This window comes from Dipodomys merriami, unplaced genomic scaffold (assembly GCF_024711535.1).
Source record: "Dipodomys merriami isolate MVZ:Mamm:240054 unplaced genomic scaffold, mDipMer1.0.p SCAF_184, whole genome shotgun sequence".
NCBI classification, from domain to species: Eukaryota; Metazoa; Chordata; class Mammalia; order Rodentia; family Heteromyidae; genus Dipodomys; species Dipodomys merriami.
In genome coordinates, this window is record NW_027203204.1 from 314,668 (window position 1) to 338,930 (window position 24,263).

At 42.1% G+C, this 24,263-nt stretch overlaps 1 protein-coding gene across 2 annotated transcripts in view; it reads right to left on the reverse strand.

The window, feature by feature from the left end:
• Nucleotides 1-4,016: 4,016 nt before the first annotated feature.
• The window catches only part of LOC138830116 (phosphoinositide 3-kinase adapter protein 1), a 116,994-nt gene continuing 96,747 nt past the window's right edge, over nucleotides 4,017-24,263 (reverse strand). Inside the window, exons 13-17 of one of the 2 annotated variants that reach the window (XM_070026521.1) lie at nucleotides 24,054-24,126; nucleotides 15,939-16,094; nucleotides 13,331-13,401; nucleotides 12,096-12,214; nucleotides 4,017-6,182 (exon numbers count right to left, since the gene is read on the reverse strand). In XM_070026521.1, coding sequence (XP_069882622.1) covers nucleotides 6,125-6,182; nucleotides 12,096-12,214; nucleotides 13,331-13,401; nucleotides 15,939-16,094; nucleotides 24,054-24,126 — 477 coding nt within the window. In that variant the 3' untranslated portion in view covers nucleotides 4,017-6,124. The remainder of the gene's footprint in view (nucleotides 6,183-12,095; nucleotides 12,215-13,330; nucleotides 13,402-15,938; nucleotides 16,095-24,053; nucleotides 24,127-24,263) is intronic. The other variant, XM_070026522.1, reaches the window with a different exon arrangement.

The following is a 24,263-nucleotide window of genomic DNA, read 5'->3' on the forward strand; positions in this document are numbered from 1 at the left end:
TCCCAAACCTGTCCAAATTGCCACCTCAACAAAGAGATCTTGCATACAAAATGCCCTTAGGAAGCCAAGCAGCCCTTCTTTGAGATGCCAATAGCATTGGCATGTTATGTCATAATTGTTGATCTGCTCCTATTTCCTATTCTGTACTACAGTCTGACCTTTTCTGATGGCAGGAACTTAACATATCTTTTTACATGTCCCAGCTACTGGGATAATGCTTGTCACATCATAACCATTTGCTGGATGAATGAAGAGATTAACGAGAGTCAAATAGCATAGCTGAATTTAAAGGATGCATTCTAGATAGTGTGAGAGACATCACAAGGCAATGTATGATTAATTACTCTATGAATTGTACATCATTGCCATAGAAATCAGAGGAAGCATTCAGTTTTGTGTATCTTCCAGAGTACCTAATGCAGTGACTTGCTCATAGTGGAAACTCAGTAAATGCTTTGTGAATGAATAATCATTGCCTTTGAAAGAGGAGATGATAGGCAATTGAAATGTAAGTGCTGCATTAAGATGGATGAGTAGCTTCTTAAACATTCATCACCAGCCTCCACAGATCTGAGGCATAAGGTTTTGCTAGGTTCTGTGGGGAGCACTGGGCGGGCAAATGCTTGAAGACAGGATACAAGAAAAGTATAAAGAGTTCATGGGCAGAAAATTGACTTAAAACTAGGAAACTTTACAAAGGAGTGCACAAAATGTGGACAACTATGCAAATGTTCCCAGAGAATAAGAGCAATGGTCAGTAAGGAAAAAAGATACTCAACAGAGTATTTGGGAAAGTTTAATGAAGAGAGGGCCATACATAATTCAACACCTATGATGTGTCAGGAACTCAGAGAAATGATGCTGATAAATGGCATTCGATATCTGGTAATAGCTGGTATAAAAAGAAAGATGCAGCAGTGAAGGAATTGTTTTGAGGAAGTATAGCTTCAGATCTTTGATGACCCCAAGATCCTGATGACCCCAAGGCTATGAAACAAGGCTTAGAGAGACCATCAAAACAAGGGTGGTTCTGCAAAACTGGGGAGCAGAATACCTTTATATATCTTATTTTACCATTCCTTTACCATTTACCATTACCAATGACCTCATTCCCTGGAAAGAAAAAGAACAGAGAGGGGGGAGGAGGGAGAGGGAGAGAGGAAGAGAGAGGAGAGAGAGAGAGAGAGCTTGCCAGTGGAAAAAAAGTCCCTCTTCTCCCAATGGAGAATAGCTTCTTCTTGTGATAGTTTGAATTAGGCTATCAAGTGTTGGTTGAAGAGCTTCTGACCAATAAATCAATCCAAATCAAAATTTCGGCCATCTTTTATCATTCGGAATAAACATATCATAGAATCTTGACATATGGATAACTGTCTTCTTGTTTCTATCATCAGCTACCTTTTATTTGAAATTCTATTTCTTTTTGCTACCTTGTGTTGCTTCAAGGAGGTGTTGAGGGGCTATTGTGACTTGCCACTCCATCACCTCTTCTGTTCTGGCTAAAAATGGTCTGGACACCAAAGAACTGTATGATTGCTCTGAAATTTTTTTGTTGTTGTTGGTCCTGGGGCTGAAACTCAGGGCCTGGATGCTGTCCCTGAGTCTGTGCTCCAGACTAGTGCTCTACCACTTGAGCCACAGCACCACTTCCGGCTTTTTCTGGGTGGTTTATTGGAGATAAGAGTCTCATGGATTTTCACGCAGTTGGCTGGCTTCAAACCATAATCCTTAGGTCTCAGCCTTAGAGCAGCTAGGATTGCAGATGTGAGCCACTAGCTCCCAGCTGAAATTTTTCTTTAAAGAAAAATTCACTTAAGTGAGGCTTGGTACCACACATCTATATTCCCAGAACTCAGGAGGCTGAGACTGGAGGACTATAACTTTGAAGCTAGTCTGAGCTGTGTAGCAAAACCCTGTCTCCAAAACAACAAAACAACACTTAAAACTAGATATGGGCCTGGTTATTGAAGAACAATGTCATTAATTTCTTTGTGTCATTCGTATTTTACTGCTTCTCAGAGTTTAACTGACATAATAATGATAAATAGCAGGGAACAATTATAAAACAATTCTTGGCTAGAGGTGGCTGAATGATAGAGCACTTGCCTAAAATGCACTAAGCCCCAGCTGATTTCCCAGCACTGAAAATAAGTAAATAAATAAATAAATACAATGGTGTCAATCAGGTAGTAACTCCAGTGAAGCTGTGTCCCCACTTCAGAATGAGGGGTTCCGGTCCCTCAGGGATTACCAAACAGAACTCTCCTTCATAGGTAGTGAAGCACAGACCCTGTTGTCAAGTTATGTGACCTCATTAGCAGACTAAATAGAAACCTGACTTCCAAACCAATACTCTCTTCCTTATACCATGCTAACCCTCACTGTGTAGACAGATGAAACACTTTCTCTTTTTCCTGGGGTAGGTATTGGAAGAGACAGTGCCGGTCCTGGGGCTTGGACTCGGGGGCTTGGTACTGTCCCTAAGCTTTTCTGCTCAAGGCTAACACTCTACTACTTGAGCCATAGCTCCAATTCTGGCTTTTTGCTAGTTAATTGGAGATAAGAGTCTCATGATCTTTACTACACAGGCTAGCTTTGAACCTTGATCCTCAGATCTCAATCTTTGGAGTAGCTAGGATTACAGGCATGAATCATACCTGGCAAAGCACTTTCACTTATACTGTGGGTTAGATGAGCTTTGATAGGCCTAGGAATTTATCTAGGAAAGATGTTCATCTTTCAGCATCCTACTTATCCTTTCAAAACTCTGATAATCATAAAATCTGGCCAGCAGGATATTCTTACTAATCTGTGTGGCTATAAACAGACACTATTTATCAAATGGCAGCAAATATTTATATAGGCAGATTTTTCCCAAATAAGGATTGATATTTAGGATGAATCTTTTAAGATTATCCAAATTAGCCACTTGTCTCTCTCAGAAGTAAAGCTGTTACTAAAGCTGCTTCTTCCCAGTAGCTGGGACATGTATACTATTCTTTGAAGGAAAAGCAGAGAAAACTGGGCCCTGTGGGAGAGAGATTGAAAAATCTCATCTACTAAGGTGGAATTAGGTTGACTAGAACCTTCTACTCTCTCTCTCTCTCTCTCTCTCTCTCTCTCTCTCTAAACAGGGAATGGAAGAATATTTGTTTAAAAAACCATTAAAGTCAGGTATGTGCTGTTATTTTCTATAATTAAGGCACAGCATGACTGACTACATCATTAAACATGTTGTGTTCAATTATCTGATTGCAACACCAACCTCTTGTTGAGAGTCTCTCAAAACTTCATATTTTGTTGCTTATATAGTTGGGGTATCTGCTCCTATGTTTTAATATAAAGATAAAGGTACAGTGCTGGCCTAGGAATTGGAGGCCAATTTACCTTCTGTAGTTAGTGTCAGTGATTATAACCAATTGCTTCACTTTCTCTTGAGCTAGCTTGTAAAATCTGGGAGAAGAAAGGTAGTAAAAGAGCTGTCACCTGAAGTTTTATAGAGAAGACTTCGTAACCTTCTCTTTAGATGCCTGCTTAGTTTCTGAATCTTTTTTTTTTTTTTTTTTTTGTCGGTCGTGGGGCTTGAACTCTGGGCCTGGATGCTGTCCCTCAGCTCTTCAGCTCAAGGCGAGCACTCTACCACTTGAGCTACAGCGCCATTTCCGGTTTTCTGGTGGATAGGAGTCTCACGGTCTCTCCTGCCCGGGCTGGCTTTGAACCGCGATCCTCAGATCTTAGCCTCCTGAGTAGCTAGGATTACAGGCGTGAACCACCAGCGCCCGGCTCTGATTCTTATTCTATTGAGAATCTATGGTTTGTTATATGATTTATTCATAAAAATGTGTACTAATGTGTTGAATATGTAGAAATTGAATAAATATATGTTATAGTGGGTGTTCTCTTTCTATGGAACAAAGTGGAAATTCTCTGATAGCACTGGAAAAAATGATTCATTCACATTCCTTCTATTTCTTCTTTTATTCATAACCTGCCAATGTGGATGTTCAATGAGCACCATCTTTGGACATAAGACTTGCTACCTTTGACTTGGTACTCCTGATCAATTACATCCATGTCTCAAGCGGCACCCACACTGTCATAAGCACTTTCAATTTTATTTTTCCACTTATTATAAGAATAAATGCAATAAAATATTCAAATATTGCATAGTGATGTGCATACAAAGTTACTAACACCATTGGCTAGTATTGGTCTTACCATGTTTATTGATCATGTACAAAAACATCAATTTGGCATCCAAAGAAGGGTTTAGAGGTACTGAATAGAAAAAGTACCTTTTTTAATCAAAGCTAAATATTCTTAAGATGGAGACAATCTATAAATAAAAATATCTACACCAATTTCATATTCTTATTTTATCTCACATTCTTCCATTTCTTCCAGATAAGTGACAAAGATAGTAAAGGAACTATTGAATGCACACTTAAAGAACAACTATCACATGACTGGCCTTGAATGAGATAATTTGTGACAACATTCTAATATGATAGATATGGCCAACAGACTAATTTGCATTAAACAACAACCCAAGACTCCTTTAGGAGAAGATCACTTTAGCAATAATCCTTGCTGAACTGAAAATTGAGATAAAAGTACTTTAATTATTAGAACCCAATGAAATTAAACTTAAATGTATCATGTATAACATGGTTTTTGTATACTTGTTTGAGGTCAGAGGATAATTTCATGGGGGACAACTATATTTCTAATATTTTTTAAAAGACATTGTATGCTACTAATTTTATGTTTAAGTATCATTAGGGATCTGTAGTTTGAAGGCAAACTGATGTAATTGGAACTCAAAATTCATGATATTAAGATTCTACATTCTCTGCACAGATTTACCAAATCTGTTGGTAATAAAACTCTAAGAAAACAGATACTAATATCTATTTTAGGTTCTTTATTCCTCTGAAGACCTTTCAGCAAAGGAAAAGCCAAGGATCCTCTTCTCTCTTATCTAAGATCTAAAGGCAACAGAGAACAAGATATAGGTCCCTAGCACCCCAAGCATGTGGTTCTAACCACGTTCAGCATTTCTCTGGCAACATTACTCATTTGAAAGCAGACTGGAATATAAATGTCCAAACTGAAAATAAATAGTTGATACCTAATGCCTCAGAGATGTAGATGAAGGTAGGTTCTAGAAGCCCAATAGCCAGCTACTAATAAATTTTAACACTGGGACATTTCTTGAGAGAAAGAAATATTGGTTCTTAGATAAGGAAAGTGTGATGACAGTAGGCTCAGATTCTAGACCCACCTCTTCTTCCTCTAACCAAGTACTCTTGGTTCTAAACATCTACAGGATCCTAGATTTACCTTCCATATAAGAGGAATTAAGTCGGGACTGGGAAGGTGACTCAGTGGCAGAGTGCTTGTTTTGCATGCATGAGGCCATGAGGCCCTGGGTTTGATTCCTCAGCACCACATAAGCAGAAAAAACCAGAAGTGGCGCTGTGGCTCAAGTGGCAGAGCACTAGCCTTGAGCTGAAGAGCTGCGGCACAGCGCCCAGGCCCAGAGTCCAGGCCCTACTACCAGAAAAAAAAAAAAAAAAAAAGTAAGTCTAACTCCTTTTCAGTTTGTGGTTTGTAACCAGAAATAATTCACAAAATTCTACAAAACTAAAATAATTCTACAAAAATGTAAAATTATTTTAAAATTAGGTCACTTGTAGTCCAGTACTTTAGTTTTATAGTCACTTTTAGGAATTAGGATGGATTATCAAATACAGAACGGTGAATGTAAGTATACTGCAGTATAATCACTTGTAAAGTACATTTCTAATTAATCTTGTTAGGCTTCTATTAAGAGAAATTAGAGGTACGTATCCTGATCAAGTCTCCATCCTTTTGGTAATGAACATGTGATGTGGACCAATATACTTGGCAGTGGTGAACATGGTCCTTAGTTTTTTACTTCCTGCCTTAATAATGTCTTCTTCGAGAAATCACCCAAATCAGCAGGGCTGCAATAATATTAGCAATGAGAGTAGATCTCCAAGTCAACGTTCATGCAGAAAATTCAACATGAAGACAACATTAACAGTCTGAGAACTGCCAGTCTTAAAGTTCTAAAGTTGGATGAGTCTAGGAAGTGAACTCAGCGACCTCTGGGTGGAACAGGTGGAGGAGGATGGAAGGTCTCCCTGGCTGGAGGCCTACAATGAAAAGATAAAGCAACTTTATTAAATAGTTCTTGTAAAGGACATTCCTCAGCTCATGAAACAGAATGCACTATGACTGTGAGTGACATACATGCTAGCTGTGCCTCAGAAACCTGGCTGCATATTACAATCACCAAAGCAGTTTTTAAAAATTCCAATTCCCATCATAGATATGTTCCATCTTAATACTAGAGGATACAGCTCAATAGTCAAAACTTTCTAAGCAGGGCACTGGTATCTCATGCCTATAATCCCAGTATTCAGGAGAATGAGATCTGAGCATCATGGTTTGAAGCCAGCTCAAGCAAGCAATAGTCTTATCTAATTTTATGGTATGTTTAAGTATCATTATCTGTTTGTGTGGAGAATGTAGAATCTTAAAGATATCATGAATTTTGAGTTCCCTTACATCAGTTTGCCTTCAAACTGCAATACTCTGATCTCCAATTAGCCAGTAAAAAGCTGGAATTGGTGATGTGCTCAAGTAGTGAGCATATCAGCCTTGAGCAAAAAAGCTAAGGGACAGAGCCTAGGGCTGAGTACAAGCACTAGCACTAGCACATAAATAAACTACCTTTTAATAATGTACTAATCATTCCTTTTATTTTCTGATGCCTAGGCCTTGCCCCTCCCAGGGTTAGCTAATGACCCAACTACTTTTGGGGGTCTAAAGTGAGGTACCAGCCAGAGACAGGGACAGCCCCATTGCCCCAGAGCTCACCCAAATTATTCAAGATAGCCAATCCTAATCTTTTTGTCCTGCCTCATTCACCCCATACACACCCACAGAAAACACAATAAAAGCTCTAGCCCATATTTTCCTTTGCTCCCTCTGCCTCCTTGTGCTTCCTAGTATGAACCCCCATAGGGCAGCATGCTTCTGTGTCAGGTACCATGAATGTAACAAATTATCTCTTGATCATGAATAAATGATTATGAATAATAAACATGATAAAACCTAGATGTTAAAACACCAGCGATTCTAATAGGCAGCCAGGGAGGAGACCCACTGTGGTAGGGAGAGATGTTGGAAGGGGAATTGAGAATTTCCAAAACCTTCTTCTTATGGGATCACTATGTGCTATTCCAACTCTATATTTGCTTTCTTTTTTTTAAATTTTATATTTTTTATTGTCAAGGTGATGTACAGAGGGGTTGCAGTTACATAAGCAAGTTAGTAAGTACATTTTTTGGGCTTTTTTATTGTGAAAATACTGTACAGAGGGGTTACAATTACATGGGCAAGATAATGAGTACATTTCTTATCAAGCATTGTAGTCTCCTCCTTTGTTTCCCCTTCCCAGCCTCCCACCGCCCCCCCCACCGAATCCTCCCCCCCCCCATGTTTGCTTTCTTAGAAGCCCCTCACCATGTTTCTTCAAAGCCCTAAATGACACTCCTAGAATGGGCGAGTCTAATTACCAATAGGTTCAATGGTTACAGATGGCATTGCCACATGTGTGCTGTAAAGCTAATATTTAATTCTTTTAGAAGCAAGTCAGTAAGTCCAGGAAGAAAGCTTTGTCAGGTGTTGTAATTGATCTTTGCAGTCCTGAAGTTGTATAATGGAGGATTGAATAAATCAGTAAGTAAATATTTACTAAATGTCTCTTGAATACTAGCTTTGCATAGGTCAAGGAACTGATGGCAGAGCTGGGAAAAGAGGGGGCATCTCAGAACAAGAGACGAAGGGAGAAGTAACAAAGGGCCACCTACATCTTCAGGAGGTCCTACTCTGTCCCAAAGAGTAGACCGTTTTGTGTATTTATCACTGAGCAACTAAGATTTATTTATTGAAAACAAAAAGATTTTTTTCCATCTCCTCTCAGCCTTCCTGTGGGGTTATAGGAGAAGCTACAGGACAATTGGGTGATACTACTCATCATTGCCTGATGGAGTTTAGCAACATGTTCTTCATCTTACACAGTTGTTTACTATTAATCTATTCCTGCAGTGGATATAACAGCAAGTTCACAGACATTAATCTGGCCTCAAAATGCTGTAAATATGTGCATAAGACAAAAGGCCCAAACCAGGAAACTGTCCTAAATGTTTTGATAAAAAAAACTCTGGGTATACCTAGCAGAGATTTCTTCCCCCTAGTATTGGGATTGAACCATCTTGCTTGCTAGGCAAGAGCTCTACTCTCAGATCTACAAGAGCTGAGCTACAACCCCAGCCTTTTTGCTTTTATTTTGTTTTCTGAGATAAAATCTCAGTAACTTTGTCTGGACAAAGCCTTGAACTCTCTTCTTCTTCTTCTTCTTTTTTTTTTTGCCAGTCATGGGGCCTGAGCTCTGGGCCTGGGTGCTGCCCCTCAGCTCTTCAGCTCAAGGTAGCGCTCTACCACTTGAGCCACAGCTCCACTTCTGGCTTTTTCTGCTTATGTGGTACTGAGGAATCGAACCCAGGGCCTCATGCATGCAAGGCAAGCACTCTACCACTGAACCACCTTCCCAGCCCCAATTCCAACTTCTCTAAAACTATTTTCTCATGTCAGATAGATGTGATTGGGAAGTAGATAGCATAGTTTCTGGCTTAGAGTAGGCACTTATGAAGTAAAGCCAATAATCCCATTATGAGGATTCTTGAGCCTTACAGTTTATCTCCTCCTCTAGGACAGTGGTGATTCTGTCCCATCCCCCCCCACCCCCCATCCTGCTTTTACATTCTGATGTTGGGATACTCCTTTAAGAATGCTAATTCTATTTTATTCTCAGGAGCAGCTGTAGCAAGCAAGGGCTAGAAGCCCCATCTCAGGGAAATGGGTATATGATTATAGATGTATCAGAACAAGAGAGGTAAAAAGGCACTAAATGGGAACTGAGGGAGAAACTGGGGAGAGCTAAATCCGAAAACAATTATATAGACACCTAGGCCCTGGATGCTTTCTCTCCCTGTTCAGGATGAAGTCTCATATGGTGAGTGTAGTTCAGGAATCCAGCAATCTTGTTGGTTAACACTCCTTTTGAAGTGGGACTTTAGCTGGCATGCCTTTGTGTGGGCATACACATTGCTTACCCTAGTTTAAATTTCCGTGTTTGTTAATCAATAGCTCTGTCTCAAGTCCACTCGCTCCTTGAGCACTCCAGCTGTTCCTAGGAACTCCACAGACCTTTCTAAGTCAGGAACGGAAGGACTATCTCTGGGTACTGCAAGAGGCCTCCGAAAGCAAGCATGGTTTCCTATTGAGCATCCTTGCTTGGCACAGGAGTCCTCAAATTGTTAGCTATGATCAGTCACAAGGAAATGAAAAATAAGTTCAAAACAAAGAGGCAATGGCTCTGTAAACACTTGGCTTTTTCCTCTTAGCTGTGATAGAACATTACCTACACAGAGCTGTCTGCCTATAGAACATTACCTATACAGAGCTGTCTGCCCTAAGGAGTAAGAGAACTGTCATGCAAAGCTCCTGCACATCTGTCCTATTCTCATCTTCTTCCCTTTGCTTTGTTTCTTCTGCTCAGTACATTAGAAACTCACAGCAGGTGGGAGTGTGAAGTCTCACTATTTATAAGCCAGCTATGGGATGTGACCTGATAGCAAGTTGTTAAGAACTTAGAAAGTCCAACCTAAGTAGTACCAATCCATTCTTCATCTATCCATTTACATGACAAATACTTATTACATCCCTAATATGTACCAGTTCCTGTGTTAGGCACTGGGAAAGGAGAAAAAAATTAAAAGTAATTTCTATTCTCATGAGATTCAGTATCCAGTTGAGGAGATAGATATGTAAGTAAGGTTTGCAAAATGGAAGGTATTAGAATAGGGATACTTGGGGGAACAAAAGTAGAGAAGATATACTCTGTATAGAAAATCAGGGAAGGCCCCACAAAGGAAATGGTGCTGGGACTGAGACCTAAAGGATGTATAAAATATCTACAAATAGGCTAAGAATAAAGAGACAGCATTCCAAACAAAAGGAACAGATAGGAGATAGAAATGGCACACGTAATACAGTTCATCTATGGGGTGGAGCATAGATGAACATAGGACCTTACTCTTGGCAGAGCCAGAGCATGCTAGAATGCACAGAATTAAAACTGATGGTTCTATGTAGGGAAATAACATCAGCAGTGCACTCTGGTGCACGTGGAAGAGGGACTGCTGGAAGCAGGGAATCAAGTGTGGGACTCCAAAGAACTGAGGTACTGGCAGATGGGATGGAGGAGGTAGATCTGAGAGCTGAAAGGGTAGCAGAAAGGACAGAGCCTGGAGATGTACTGGAGATGCGAGGGAGGTGGGAGACGAGTAGACTCCTGGCCTTGGAAAGTGGGCTGAAAACTCAAGAGAAGGAGGTGGTTTATGGAAGTGAATAGTGGTAGCCCAGTGAGCTCAGTCTTGTAAAAGCTGTGTCCCAGTGGGACATCTGGATGACAATCGCCAGTCAACAGCAGGAAATGGAAGGCAGAGGTGAATATAGGCACCTATCTGCTGGTGGTGATTTTGGCTCTGAGGATAGCATATAGAGTGAAGCGAGGAATGGATCAGACCAGAGACAGTGTGATGAGTATGACCAAGGCTGCACTCTATAACAGAGGAGAGAGTATTTGAGACTCCATGGTCAGCTTCCTCCTGTTTGTCAGCAGGTCAACTACTCATGCTATTCAGGAGAAGGTCTCACTTCATTCCCAGTTCAAAGATTACATATACAGGCATATACATAGATAGATAGATAGATAGATAGATAGATAGATAGATAGATAGATAGATAGATAGATAGATAGATACACACACACATCACAGTGATATGCTTGTAAATCTTTTATGGCACTAAAAGATGCATGCAGACCTCAAGTTCTGTCAATTATAGCCTCCTCTGCAAGCATTGCTTCTAGAGCAAAATGTATTTTATTTCTTTTCTCTCCTCATCTTTATCACAACATGCTTCCAGACACCCCAAATACTTCATCTGCCCTCTCTTCTAACACACTTTAATGTATTCCAGTTTCTGTCCTTTAATTTTGCAACCCATTTTTCTGAGCTTTCTCTTTCTCTTCCATTAACAAAATCCTACAGAATTTTTGTGACTATAGCTTCAAACATGACAACTCTTATCTTTGGAGACGAGACTTGCAGAATTTTCTGCCCAGGCTGGCTGGGAAGAATTACAATCCTCTAGGTCTTGGCTTTCCGAAAGCTAGGACTACAGCATGAATTATCAGTGCCCAACTTTTCAATTCCTTCTTATCTCTTGTTCTTAAAAAGTTTTGTCCCTGGAAGTGGCGCTGTAGCTCAAGTGGTAGAGCGCTCGCCTTGAGCTGAAGAGCTGAGGGACAGCGCCCAGGCCCAGAGTTCAAGCCCCACGGCCGACAAAAAAAAAAAAAAAAAAAAAAAAAGAATGCATTTAGTCCGCCGGGCGCTGGTGGCTCATGCCTGTAATCCTAGCTACTCAGGAGGCTGAGATCTGAGGATCGCGGTTCAAAGCCAGCCCGGGCAAGAAAGACCGTGAGACTCCTATCTCCAATAAACCACCAGAAAACCGGAAGTGGCGCTGTAGCTCAAGTGGTAGAGCGCTCGCCTTGAGCTGAAGAGCTGAGGGACAACGCCCAGGCCCAGAGTTCAAGCCCCACGACCGACAAAAAAAAAAAAAAAAAAGTTTTGTCCCTATAATACAGCCCAAAGAATTCAGTATTAGGGAGCTGATCCTAGCCACACTTATAAAAATTACTTATAAGTTGATATTATTCATGTATTTCATGTACGAAACAAATGGATTTGCCATTTAAAAGATTTACAACTGAATAACACATCACTGAAGTTAATGAAGAGCCCAGATTGAAAATATGTCAAATGCAAGCATTGTCATTAGCTCTGTCCTCATTTTTCCTGAGATGTCTCTGAATCCTGCTCCACCCTGGAATTCAGAGAGTGATGAAAATTTCACATCAGCTTCAATGCTACCTCTGTGAGGCGGCTCGAGGAGGCACTCTGGGGGGTCTCTCCAGGGGCACAGTGTGGGGCCCATCCACTTGTAAGGGGCCTGGACTCCGACTTCTGGTGACTTCTGGGACTTCATTATCCTACAGAAAACAGGATGAGAAAGAAAGGGGAAAATTACAGTGAACCAGCACAAAGGGACACTCACATCCCCGGACCTCTCCCTACTCTGAAGGCTTTAGTTGCAGGGTGTGTTCGTAAACTGGCCACCAGCCTAGAGCCTAGAACCACTTACCCCCTGGGCTCACTGAGAAAGACAAGTTGGTGCAAATAATCATGAATTGCCTGAACTCTCAATCCTTGCTGTTCCAAGTGTGTGGTCTCTGGTCTTTCAATACTCTATCCCCTGTGAGCTTGTTACAAATGCTCTCCCTAAGGCCTTTGCTCAGTAGTCATTGGGGTTTAAAGGAAGCCTTTCCTGCTCATGCCAGCCACTAGTCACCAGATTGAGGTAGATGCTGACCCAAACTGGGCCAACTTGGAGTAAGTCCCATCCCAAAATAACAACCTCCTCTCTACTCAGTGGCCTCGTGGCTCTCTGGAGACAGTATCACTAGCCATGTGGAGAAGCAGAATAGCCCAGAGTACAGGGGGTGAGGAATGAAAAAACAAATGTGCACTAAGAGGCAGAGACAAAGGAGCACTTCACCTTGGCTTTTAAGGAACAATGACCTCGACTCCTTCTGGCATGTGATACAGCTCTATTGTAGATGCCAGCATGGTCCCACAATCCAGCCCCAAGCTCCCTGGGACTCACAGCTCCTTCCCCCAGAAAGGTTTTTTTGGCTTAAGTAATATGAATGAATCCCTCCCTCCCTCCTTTCCTTCTTTCCCTCCTCCTTCCTCCTCTCTTGCTCCTCCATCCTCCTTCCTTTCCTCTCCTTTCTTCTCCTCTCCTCTCTATCATTCTCTTTTTGTTCTTTCTTTCATATTGAGCAAATTCGCATTCCATAAAATCAACCATTCCAAAGTGAACTCAGGACCAATTCTGTGACATTGAGTGCTCAACCTTGTGCCACAATCGCCTCTATCTGTTCTCAAAACATTTTCATCACCCAAGCCTCATCAAGTAACCACCCAACTGCATTGTGTCTCTCTGGATTTGTCTATTCTAGTTATTCCATCTAAATGGCCTTCTTTCCCCTGGATTCCTAGCTCTCACAAGGAAATGACCCTGGGACAGAAGGGGTGACTCTCACCTCATTGTCACCCTCCATCCCACTGCTCACGCTGAGGAGGCTCCGTGTGCTTGATCGGTTACTTGTGCTGCCTGAAGGGTAAAAATAATATCAGATGGACTGTAGATTCTCTCAGGAGAAAGTGAATTGCAGAATTCTAGCTCAAGCAAATTTTTACCGATTAAACAGTATATAAACCGTGAATACAAGATGTTTTTAAGGTGGCCATCTTAAGCCATTTTATTAGAGTTCTGTTTTTCTTTCCAGTATTACATGAAATGCTTCATTTTGTGATAATCACTATGGCTTAATAGCTATCATTTACCGAGGGCTTACCATGTGTTAAGTGCTTCAAAAATAGGACTGCCATTTAATCCTTTTGAAAATCCTACTTGATACTAGTGCTTCGATTTGACAGAGGTGTTTGGAGTCTCAGTTGTGCAGTAGTATCTCTGGAATCTACAGGCTAATTTTGTTGCCACAATCTTTTGTTTATTTAGGGAAAACAGGAAATATGCATTCATCCCACATTCAGACACTCTCCCTCCCTCTCACATCCTTTAAGACACAGCATCATGGTATGTTGCGTAGGCTGGCATGGCAGTAGATATCCTTTACCTCAGTATTCTGAGTGCTGGATTACAGGTCTGCACCACCATATTGGACTTAGATACACCACATAAAGAAAGGGTGAGACAATGATATAAGACAAAATGCAGGGCTGTGGGCAGACCTAACCCAGTGGTAGAGCATTTGCCTGGAACATGCAAGACTCTGGGTACTGCATAAACAAAATGCAAAGCACAAATTCAAAAGGACATACTGGGCCAGGCACCAGTGGATCATGTCTGTAAGCCTACTACTCAGGAAGCTGAGATTTGAGGATTGTACTTCAAAGATACCCCAAGCAGCAAAGTCCCTGAGACTCTTATCTCTAGTTAATCACCAAAAAGCCACAAAAAAAAACCCCATAGCTCAACGCAATCCAGAGAGAGAGAGACAGAGAACTGAGTTATTCTTCCACCTTTGCCAATGTCTGTGTGACCTCTAGTAAAATTAATTCCCTTTTGGGGTTACAAATAATCCATTTGTAGTACAAGGAAAAAATAGTTTGACATTTTTTTTTTTTTTTGGGTCCGGTCGTGGGGCCTGAACTCTGGGCCTGGGCGCTGTCCCTCAGCTCTTCAGCTCAAGGCTAGCATTCTACCACTTGAGCTACAGCGCCACTTCCCGGCTTTTTTTTCTTTTTGCTTATGTGGTGCTGAGGAATCGAACCCAGGGCCTCATGCATGCAAGGCAAGCGCTCTACCACTGAGCCACCTTCCCAGCCCTAGTTTGACATTCTTGTCCAAGAATGGTCCAAATTGTGTGTGTGTATGTCTATGTATATATGTGCACATGCATGCTCATGAACAAGCACATGAATGCACAAGCACATGAATGCACAGATATGTACTTTTCCGGGAAACAGATGCAAACATTTATCATTTATTGCATTCTTGAGGAAGTTGTGTTGTAGAAAAGATTAAGAAGCAGGGTTGGATAAATGACCTTCCTGCTTCAACATTCACTGGGGTATTCTCTGACTGATTTTTAAGAAGACATGAGTCCCAAACTTCAGCATTTCTCTGTCTCTTTCACATTATTTTTCCAGCTGTCTGGGTAACACTGAACTGTCTGAAAGAAGAGAAACTCAATCAGCTGGACTTAGGAAGCCAGTGTATCTGGAGTCAGCTAACACAGCCCTGGATATGGAAACAAAGCCGCCCGCAGCAGCCTGCACATCAGTGGCATTATCCGCCGCAATCAGACTCCTATTCAAGATTTCAAGTAGAAAGGAAGACATTTCCTAATTAGATCCTGAACTGCCTGCGAAGTTGCAATGCTCAAATTTGAATCCACTGTTGTCTAGAGCTTCTGACTTTGTGCCCTTGCCTTCTCCTTAGCACAGCTGAAGTAACAGCAAGAACAGGGGTAACTAGTCCTGGTTCTGGATCCAGACTGAGTTTGCATCCCCACTCAACTGCATCAGCTAAGCCTCCAAGCTTTCTCCTCAGCAAACAGAAATCAAAGAATCCACCTTGTAGAGGTTTTGTGGGAATTAGGTAATCTATGAAGTCGCATTACAGCTAGTAAATAGATTAATTATTATTATTTGAGTTTGCTATGTATAAAAAGGATGTAGTAGTAAATAGTCTGCAACCAGGTTTCCAGGAATAAAAACAACCCTCACAGGCTAACTATTCTCCCCTATCTTATACCTCTTAAAACCAAATCACTAGCCAGGTGCTGGTGGCTCACACCTGTAATCCTAGTTACTCAGGAAGCTGAGATTTGAGGATCCAGGTTCAAAACCAGCCTGGGCAGGGAAGTCTGTGAGACTTTAGCTCCAATTAACCACCAGAAAACTAGAAGAAGCAAAGTGGCTCAAAGTGGTAGAGTGCAAGCCTTGAGCAAAAAGAGCTCAGGGACAGCACCCTGAGTTCACACCCCAAGATTGGTACAAAATAAAAAAAATAAAAAAAAAAAAAGCAAAACCAATCAACCAAACAGAAAGTCACGACTCAGTTGAGATCTTTTGGCTCATAACACAACGTTTCTCACGGTGAGCCTCTGGCCTGCTGCTTACTGGCTGTACTGGAGGTGCTGTCTGTTTTCCAGTCACCGCGTCTCAGCTCCGTCATTGCGGGGAAGACGCTTTTCCTGGGGCCGCTCTCATAGACACCAAACTCCACTTTCCCAGGCAGGTGTTGGGAATGCCGGATCGGGACTGTAATCTCCAAGTCTGGAATCGAAGGAAAGAGGGATAAGCTCCAAGAGAGTGGACTATTCATCTGTCACATTGCTCAGGTGTTCCATCTCACCTGCCTCCCCACACCTGAGCCTGGAAGGCACCTGAAAGACAGGGAAGACCCTGAGTCGTTCTCCTACTGGAGCACTAAAAAGACCCAAATCAGGTATGGCCATACTGGAAGACAGAGGGGAAAAATGGCAAAGGGAAGACAAGGGAAGAGCTGGGCACTGGTAGCTCACACCTATAATCTTACCTATTCAGGAGGCTAAGATCTGAGGATCACAGTTTGAAGCCAACCTGGCCAAAGAAGTCCATGATATTCTTTTTTTTTGGGAGGGGGGGGTCCAGTCGTGGGGCCTGAACTCTGGGCCTGGGTGCTGTCCCTCAGCTCTTCAGCTCAAGGCTAGCGCCCTACCACTTGAGCCACAGCGCCACTTCCGGCTTTTTTCTTTTTGTTTATGTGGTGCTGAGGAATCGAACCCAGGGCCTCAGGCATACAAGGCAAGTACTCTACCACTGAGCCACCTTCCCAGCGCTCCATGATATTCTTATCTCCAATTAACCACCAAAACCCCAGAAATGGAGCTGTGGCTCAAGTGATAGAGCACAAGCCTTGAGTAGAAGAAAGGCTTAAGCAAGATCATGAATCGTAGAGTTCAAACCACGCTACCAGTACACTTTTTTTTTGTGGCGTGAACCACCAGCGCCCAGCCACTTTTTTTTTTTTTTTAAAGACAGAGATATCCACTTGTGCATCAAAACATGCCATCAGAGTTTTGGGCTTTCCCAGCCCTGCCACTTAATAGGTATTTAGTTGTAGTCAACTTCTCTAAAGTAGTTCTTATTTTTCTTTTTTCTTGGTCATGGGACTTGAACTCTGGGTCTGGGTGCTGTCCCTCAGCTCTTCAGCTCAAGGCAAGCACTCTACCACTTGAGCCACAGCCCCACTTTCGATTTCCTGGTGATTTATTGGAGATAAGAGTCTCACAGACTTTCCTGCCCAGGCTGGCTTTGAACCGTGATCCTCAGATCTCAGCCTCCTTGGTAGCTAGGACTATAGGTGTGAGCCACCAGTGCCCAGCTTTCTGAAGTAGTTCTATCTAAGGAGGGGGTTATTTGTATTCTTAGTAGCAGGTAATAGCAAGCCATCCTGTGCACCAGGCTCATCCTAAGACCTTTCATATTTTCAGCTCATTGGATCTCTGTAACACCCAAGAAATGGATGCTATTATCATCATTTCTATAGAGAATAAGACTTAGAGAAGCCAAGTCACATCCCTATCATACAGCTGGACATGACAGAACTGGGATCTGAACCCTGGCTTAAGAATCTAAGCTTTCCCCTCCTCAGCTTCCCACTACCTTTAATCCATGGCAGAGGATGTCTGGAATAGCGTGGGGTGAGCAGCCCACATTGACGACAGTAACAAGAAGTTCATGAAGGAGGCCCTTCAAGCCTGGGAAAGATGTAGTGACTTCTGAGGCTGATTAGTAGTGAAGACAGGCTACTACTCTGTCCAGAAAAGTACTGGCTTGACCTCTTCATGGGCTAAGCCCTGCCAGTGGTTTGTATTTGATTCTCAAAACAGAAACAATGGGCTTCTGGACAGTGTGAAATGCCTGGTGCATCACCAAACTGCCTCATACCTCACTGGAAGGCAGGTGATCTGCCCTGACCCATAGCAGGGTCTCTGGGAGCTATGAAAGCAAGAGTAGAAGAGGAGAAAGCATTGGGACTGTGAGTTTATCTTCCCAGTACTATTCCTCCTCAGTACCACTTCCTTCTCCGCCTATATTCATCCAGGGGACTGTGACTTGTATGTGTATATGTGGCAGGAAGTTCAGAAGGCCCATGGTGGAGGTGGCTCTGATTGCCAAAGCCAGAGGTCTGCCAAGAATGAGTAAGAACAATAGAAAGCAGGATTGGGAAGATTGAGCCACTTAAGAACTACTGTACGTAGAACACTGAAAGGGTGGGTCATATTTGTTAGTCCCAAGTCTTCCACATTCTAGAGACTGGCATTGGAGCATGCCCTTTTTATACACTGTGGAGTCTTTTGCATATACCCACTCCCTAGATTACATGGTACAATGGATGCATCTCCCAAGTACTGAGGCTCCTAGGCATAGACCACTGGGCCAAGCCCTAGGATCTCAGAGGCCACTATTTCATTCTTTCTTTTCTGCTTCTCAGCTTTGACCTACCTTTAAAAAACTTTTCATTATCTTTAAGTAGTTGTACAAAGAAGTGTCTGACAACATTGTTACCCATTGCTCCTAACCCATCCCTTCTCTCACTTTTCTTTTCTTTTTTTTTAAAAAATTGAGATTAGGTGATTACATAACTTTCATATATTTCACAGCACTGTGGGATAGTGATACTTAGTTAAAGTCACAAATACATTTTAACCTTTACAAGGCAAATTGTCGTTATCATGGTCTATAAAGTTTGTGAATTCTATAAGCTTTGACAATACAATTAATTCTTCCACATCAGGTGATGATTACATTTCTTTCCTTTTGCTTAGTGTAGGTTATTCCCTCTTTCCCTCTCATTCCTCCCTTCCCATCACTGTCTTTGGGTTGCTTAGCTCATTTTCATCTATGTCCAGTGCAGCTGATGGGCTCCTTTGTTGTGTGTTTTCCGTTTCTCACTGATTCTGTGTCCTCTAAGCTTCCTTCCATTGTACACACAGTTATATACCATATATGTGGTTTAACCTACCTTTTTAAAAATTTATCTTTTATTGGAAGGCTGTGGTGGCCCATGCCTGTAATCTTAGCATTTGGGAAGTTAAGACAGGAGAATAGCAAGTAAGTTCATAGCCAACTTGAGCTACATAGTAAGACACAGTCTCAAAAAACAAATCTGGGCTCCAGTGGCTCATGCCTGTCATCCTAGCTACACAGCAGGCTGAGCTCTGAGAATCTTCCTTCAAAGCCAACATAGGCAAGAAAGTCTCTCCAATTAACCACCAAAAAGTAGAAAATAGTGCTGAAGCTTAAGTGGTAAAGTGCCAGCTTTGAGCAAAAAAGCTAAAGGATAGTGCCCACACCCTGAGTTCAAGCCCCAATATTGGCCAAAAAAAAAAAAAAAGAAAAAAGAAAAAGAAAGAAAGAAAAAAAGAAAAATCACCTTTGTGTAAGGGACATTCCTGTTTGACTAACTTCAAAGTGGGATTGCCCATCCTCATCCAGTTCTCTAGTTTTCTTGTAGAACACAAATGAAAAAGTAAGGGTGGGAAGAGTTTTTTAAAAATCCAGTAGAGCCAGTCTAATTTTTTTTAAAACAAAGCCTCAACTGGAGGAATGATTTCCAGGATCATACTGATCAGTACTTTCCTAAGGTACGTTTATTTGCATGATTTTTCCCCTTTGAAGCTTCACAACATTTTTTCCAGTCAATTGGTAAGTCAGGTATCATCCAGTGAGGAAACTGAAGCACACAGGGATTAAAGGAATGGCCCCAGCTCCATACACAGGACACACCCAGAACATAAATATTGATTGTCTTTTCTATGGGGCCCTGGTGTCCCACCAGCCACAGGTGCCCTGGCCCTTTGCTCATTTCTTGTACCATTTCTGCCCCGCACCAGCCTATTGAGAGCCAAGCCCTCTCTGGGTTTGCTAAAGACAATCTGGCAAGTTATGAGCAGAGGTTCAGTGTTCACTCCTTGGTGTTCTAACCTATCTTTAAAGATCCCCACATTCAGACTCAGCCCCTGTGTTTACAGTGGACTACATTCTTAGAAAAGTCTTTCAGGCAGAAATGCCAATCATCAACCTTAATGTTCCTCTAGATCAATATGACATTTGTTATTGGTTTTTCTAACACTTTTTGGGTCTGGTGGAGCAGAATTCCTTCCTCTAGTAACCACAGAAGCTCAACATAGAAAACACATTTGTTTTAAAAGAAGCTGCAGTGGCCCTCACCCTGTGACTTCTTTTTAAAATTTTTATTGTTATTATAAAGGTGATATACAGAGGGGTTGCAATTACATAAGTCAAGTAAAGAATACATTTCTTTTTGGATAATGTAACCCCTTCTCTTGCTCTCTCTTAGTTTTTTCCTCCCACCTGGTGACTTCTAATTCATTCACTGAACCCCACCCCAGTTCCTACTCCTGCCCCATAAGCATATATGCAGCATCTCTGAGACCCTTTAAGATGTTTGTGTAAAAAAACAACAGAGCAGGTCATTACAAGCTTCTGGGTAAATACATAATCAAGGCTTACAGAGTTACTGAGTAAGTAATATCATAATTGATGGCTTCTCTTTTACAGACGCGCTGATGCCCTTAGGCCTCAGCCTATAGGACAGAGTCGAACTTCCAATAGCCTGAGGTTTTCCTTGGAAGCCAAATTTCAAGTGCCTCAGTTTCATAGGCCAGGAACTGATGGTAGCTGGTGTCTAAATGCTAGCTTTTTTGCTCCTCCTGTGGGATAACTCTGAACTGGTATTCTCCATTGAGTCCTTCCCCTTGCCATTTCCCTACCCCTACTCTGTTCTCTAGGATCACTTTCCAGACCAGCCATTAGCTCTGAAATCCTTATGAGAAAGTTCTAGAAGGGGAAGTGCTAAAGGGTGCATAGCATGATACATGTATTTCAAGCCAACTGTACATTTAGAAATGGTTGAAATGGCTTTTATTTTTTTGCCAGTCCTGGGGTAAACTCTCGGCCTGGGCACTATCCCTGAGCCTCTTTGTGCTCAAGGCTAGTGCTCTACCACTTGAACCACAGGGCTACTCTCTGCTTTTTCTGAGTAGTTTATTGGAGATAAGATTCTCACGGACTTTTGTGCCCAGGCTGGCATCAAACTGCAATCCTCAGGCCTCATCCTCCTAAGTAGTTCAGATTACATGCCTGAGCCACCAGCACCCAGCTCAAATGGTGAATTTTATAGTGTGTATATTTTATTTTATCAAAAAATGTCAAACAAAGATGTTCTTAGGGATGGGAGGTAGGACAGTCCTCCATTTGGACTTCTTGCCATCCCTAGTCATTCCTGTTCAGTGATTGCTATAACTTGGATCTGGAATGCTCTCCAAAGGCCCAAGTAGTCTTTCCTCTCTCACTTTCCTCAAGCAGTCCTGCTATAATGTGCGGTTTCATAACAGGCCCAAAAGCATCATGGTCAACCAACTGTAAACCAAAACCTCCAAAACTGGGAGCTAAAATAAAACTTTTTTCCTTCTTTATATATTGATTATCTCAGGTCTTTGTTATAGTGATGGAAAACTGACTAATCCAAGGTCCAATTATATATAGTTGTTGTTGTTGTTGTTGATGATGATGATTATGATGATGCTGGTCCTGGGACTTGAACTCGAGACCTGGGCATTGTCTCTGGGCTTATTTTGTTTAAGGCTAGCACTTTACCATTTGAGCCACAACATCACTTCTGGCTTTTTCTGTTTATGTGGTACTGAGGAATTGAACCCAGGGCTTCATGCATGCTAGACAAGCACTCTACTGCTAAGCCACATTCCTAGCCCTATATAGTTTAATCTTTAAAAACTGTGGTACTGATTAAAACCTCTAATATAAAAAAGCAAAAATAATGCACCTAAAATTCTTTGTCAGAGGGTTATTGAGAGTGGGAGGTGGAGGACTAACCCATGCTCATCTGAAGAACGTCAGACACTGACCATTGGAGTTTAGAATATACTAGGGCATATAAACTACTTATTACTTGTTAGCCTGGAACAGAATTTTGTTTTGTTTTGCTTTTTAAACTATAATGATTATACTTATTGTGGCTTGCCATTATCATTAGATAACACATATATTATTTATAAATTCCTTTTTTGTTTCTTTCTTTTTTTTTTCTTTGTGCCAGTCCTGCAGTTTGAACTTAGGACCTGGGCACTGTCCCTGAGCATTTTTATTCAAAGCTAGAGCTCTACCACCTGAGCCACAGCTCCACTTCTGGCTTTTTAGTGATTAATTAGAGACAAGAGTCTCATGGACTTTCCTGCCAGGCTAGCTTTTGAACCTCAATCTTCAGATCTCAGCCTCATGAGTAGTTAGGATTACAGGCATGAGCCACCAGTATCCAGCAGAAGGCTCAGGCCACTGAACTAACACTGCAACTCCTGGGTCTTCAGACATCAAAGACACCGGCAAATCACAGGCTTCATGTTGCTGAGGTGTTTCATTTAATCAAGGCTTCTATCTTTGGGATCATGGGCTCAAGTTTTGTTTTGTTTTTTAAAGCATTTCAGCCCTTTACCTAGAACCCTATTATCTGTCCCCAGCAAGACTGCAGACCTGGAGGCAGACTTTCTGCCTTTCTCTTCTTCTCTACTAGGAAACAGACGTGTGTGAGCTTGGGGCATGGTGGCATAAATTTAAAATCTAGAGACTCAGCAGTCTTAGGATGAGCTCTCCAGCTTTCGTCCCACTTCCCTACGACAGTCAACATCATTAACATTCACTAGAATATTACTTTCTATGAAACACTGCACTAGGCATCATGGGACAGTCCTTAACAGGAAGAACCAGACCTACATGAACCGCAAGATGATTCAGAAGCTAATATGGCAAAGACAGTGACTCATAGGCCTCTGTATCTTGCCAGGTACCTGACACCTGGTGAGTATTTTTAAAATGAATAACTTCTATCTCCAGATATTTTACTTTGAAACCAATGATTTCAACAAAGTCTCAGTGAGTTCCTTGTACTGTATAACACAGACATATTCTTGCTCTCTTAGAACTTATTGTAGAAGGGAGGCCTGGCTCTGGTCTCTCACCATGAGGACAGAAGTGTAAGCACTGGTCTGTGCTACTTGAGTAGAGGGAAAACAGGAAGTAAGCTGTGGAGGACTCCTCTGAGAGAATGGTAGGGAAGGCTCTCTGAGGATGAAGAAGGACCAATGGGTGGAGATGTGGGGAAAGACAGGAGAACAAGTGCAAAGGCCCTGAGGGAGAGAGAAATGTTCCTGCTTATTAGATCAATATAAAGGGGTCATGGGGGCAGGGGCAAGGGAAGGATCTTGTAAAGACTTGGAGGTCATGGAGATGTTTGCTTTTCTTCTAAGTAGGGCAGAAATCCCTGGGAAGTTTAGAGCAGGAAGTGACATTGTTTAATTTTTTAATTCCAAGAAGGGCATTGACTGCCATTTGGAAGAAAAACTGTGGAGGAGCAAGAGCAAACATGAGGGTGAGTAGCAATTGAAGAGGTACCTACATTAGTCCCTGTAAGGGGTGGTGGTTGGGATGCAGTTGTGGTACAGGAAATAGTCACAAATGACCAGATTCAGGATGTGCCTTGGAGACAGAAGCCCTGGGATGAAGGAACAGGTTGACAATAACTAGAACAGTGGAACAGAAGTGCCAGGTGCACAGAAACCATAGTAGGTTCTATAGATGTCTGAAGGAGGACAGAATGTACCAGTGTGCAGTGGTCCAGGAAGGCTTCATGGAGGAGGGGGCTGCTGAGCAGCCTACTTGTATGAATTCAGGTATGAAAAAAAAAGGCCTGTGGTGGGGGGTGGTTTGTGTGGAGACCAGCGTATTACCAGCCTGAGCCGGTTCATGAAAATCAGCTGTCAAAGGCAGCTGGATGCAGACTATGGAATTTGTGTACCAACAGGGCTAGATTTTTACTTAATCATTATGTCATGGGGTCCTACTGAGGGGCCTCTTAAAGCATTTTCTTGCCAGCTCCTCTTGCTAGAAGGCTGGCCAGGGTTGAGTACTGAGGTTACCATGCTAGAGAATCTCAGTGGGAATGTACAATGAAGACAAATGAACACACTTCCTGTGTGCCATGTACTAAAGTGTTTATAGAATCAACAAGAGAAAACTGGGTCTGAAAGGCCTTCACAGTCTGAGGGGGATGGGAGAGTCAGCTCTATGAACAGGTGCTGTGAAGCAGTCTGCCCCTTTGGACCACCACTGAAAGGCGAGTCAAGGACAGCAGCCACTGGGAAAGCCACATACCTGTCTGCTTTCCTGATTTTTGCTTCTCTCTCTGTCTTCGAGTAATGCTTTCCCTTAGTCGTTTAAGATTTTCCTGGAAAGAATATTATTGTTTTTTAGTATACAGTATGCCTTTGAACATTCAAACTCTCTCAAGAGAGAAATGTATGCAAGATCTATCACACACTGCAAAAAAAGATTTTTTTTCTTCAAGATTTAAATGCCACAATG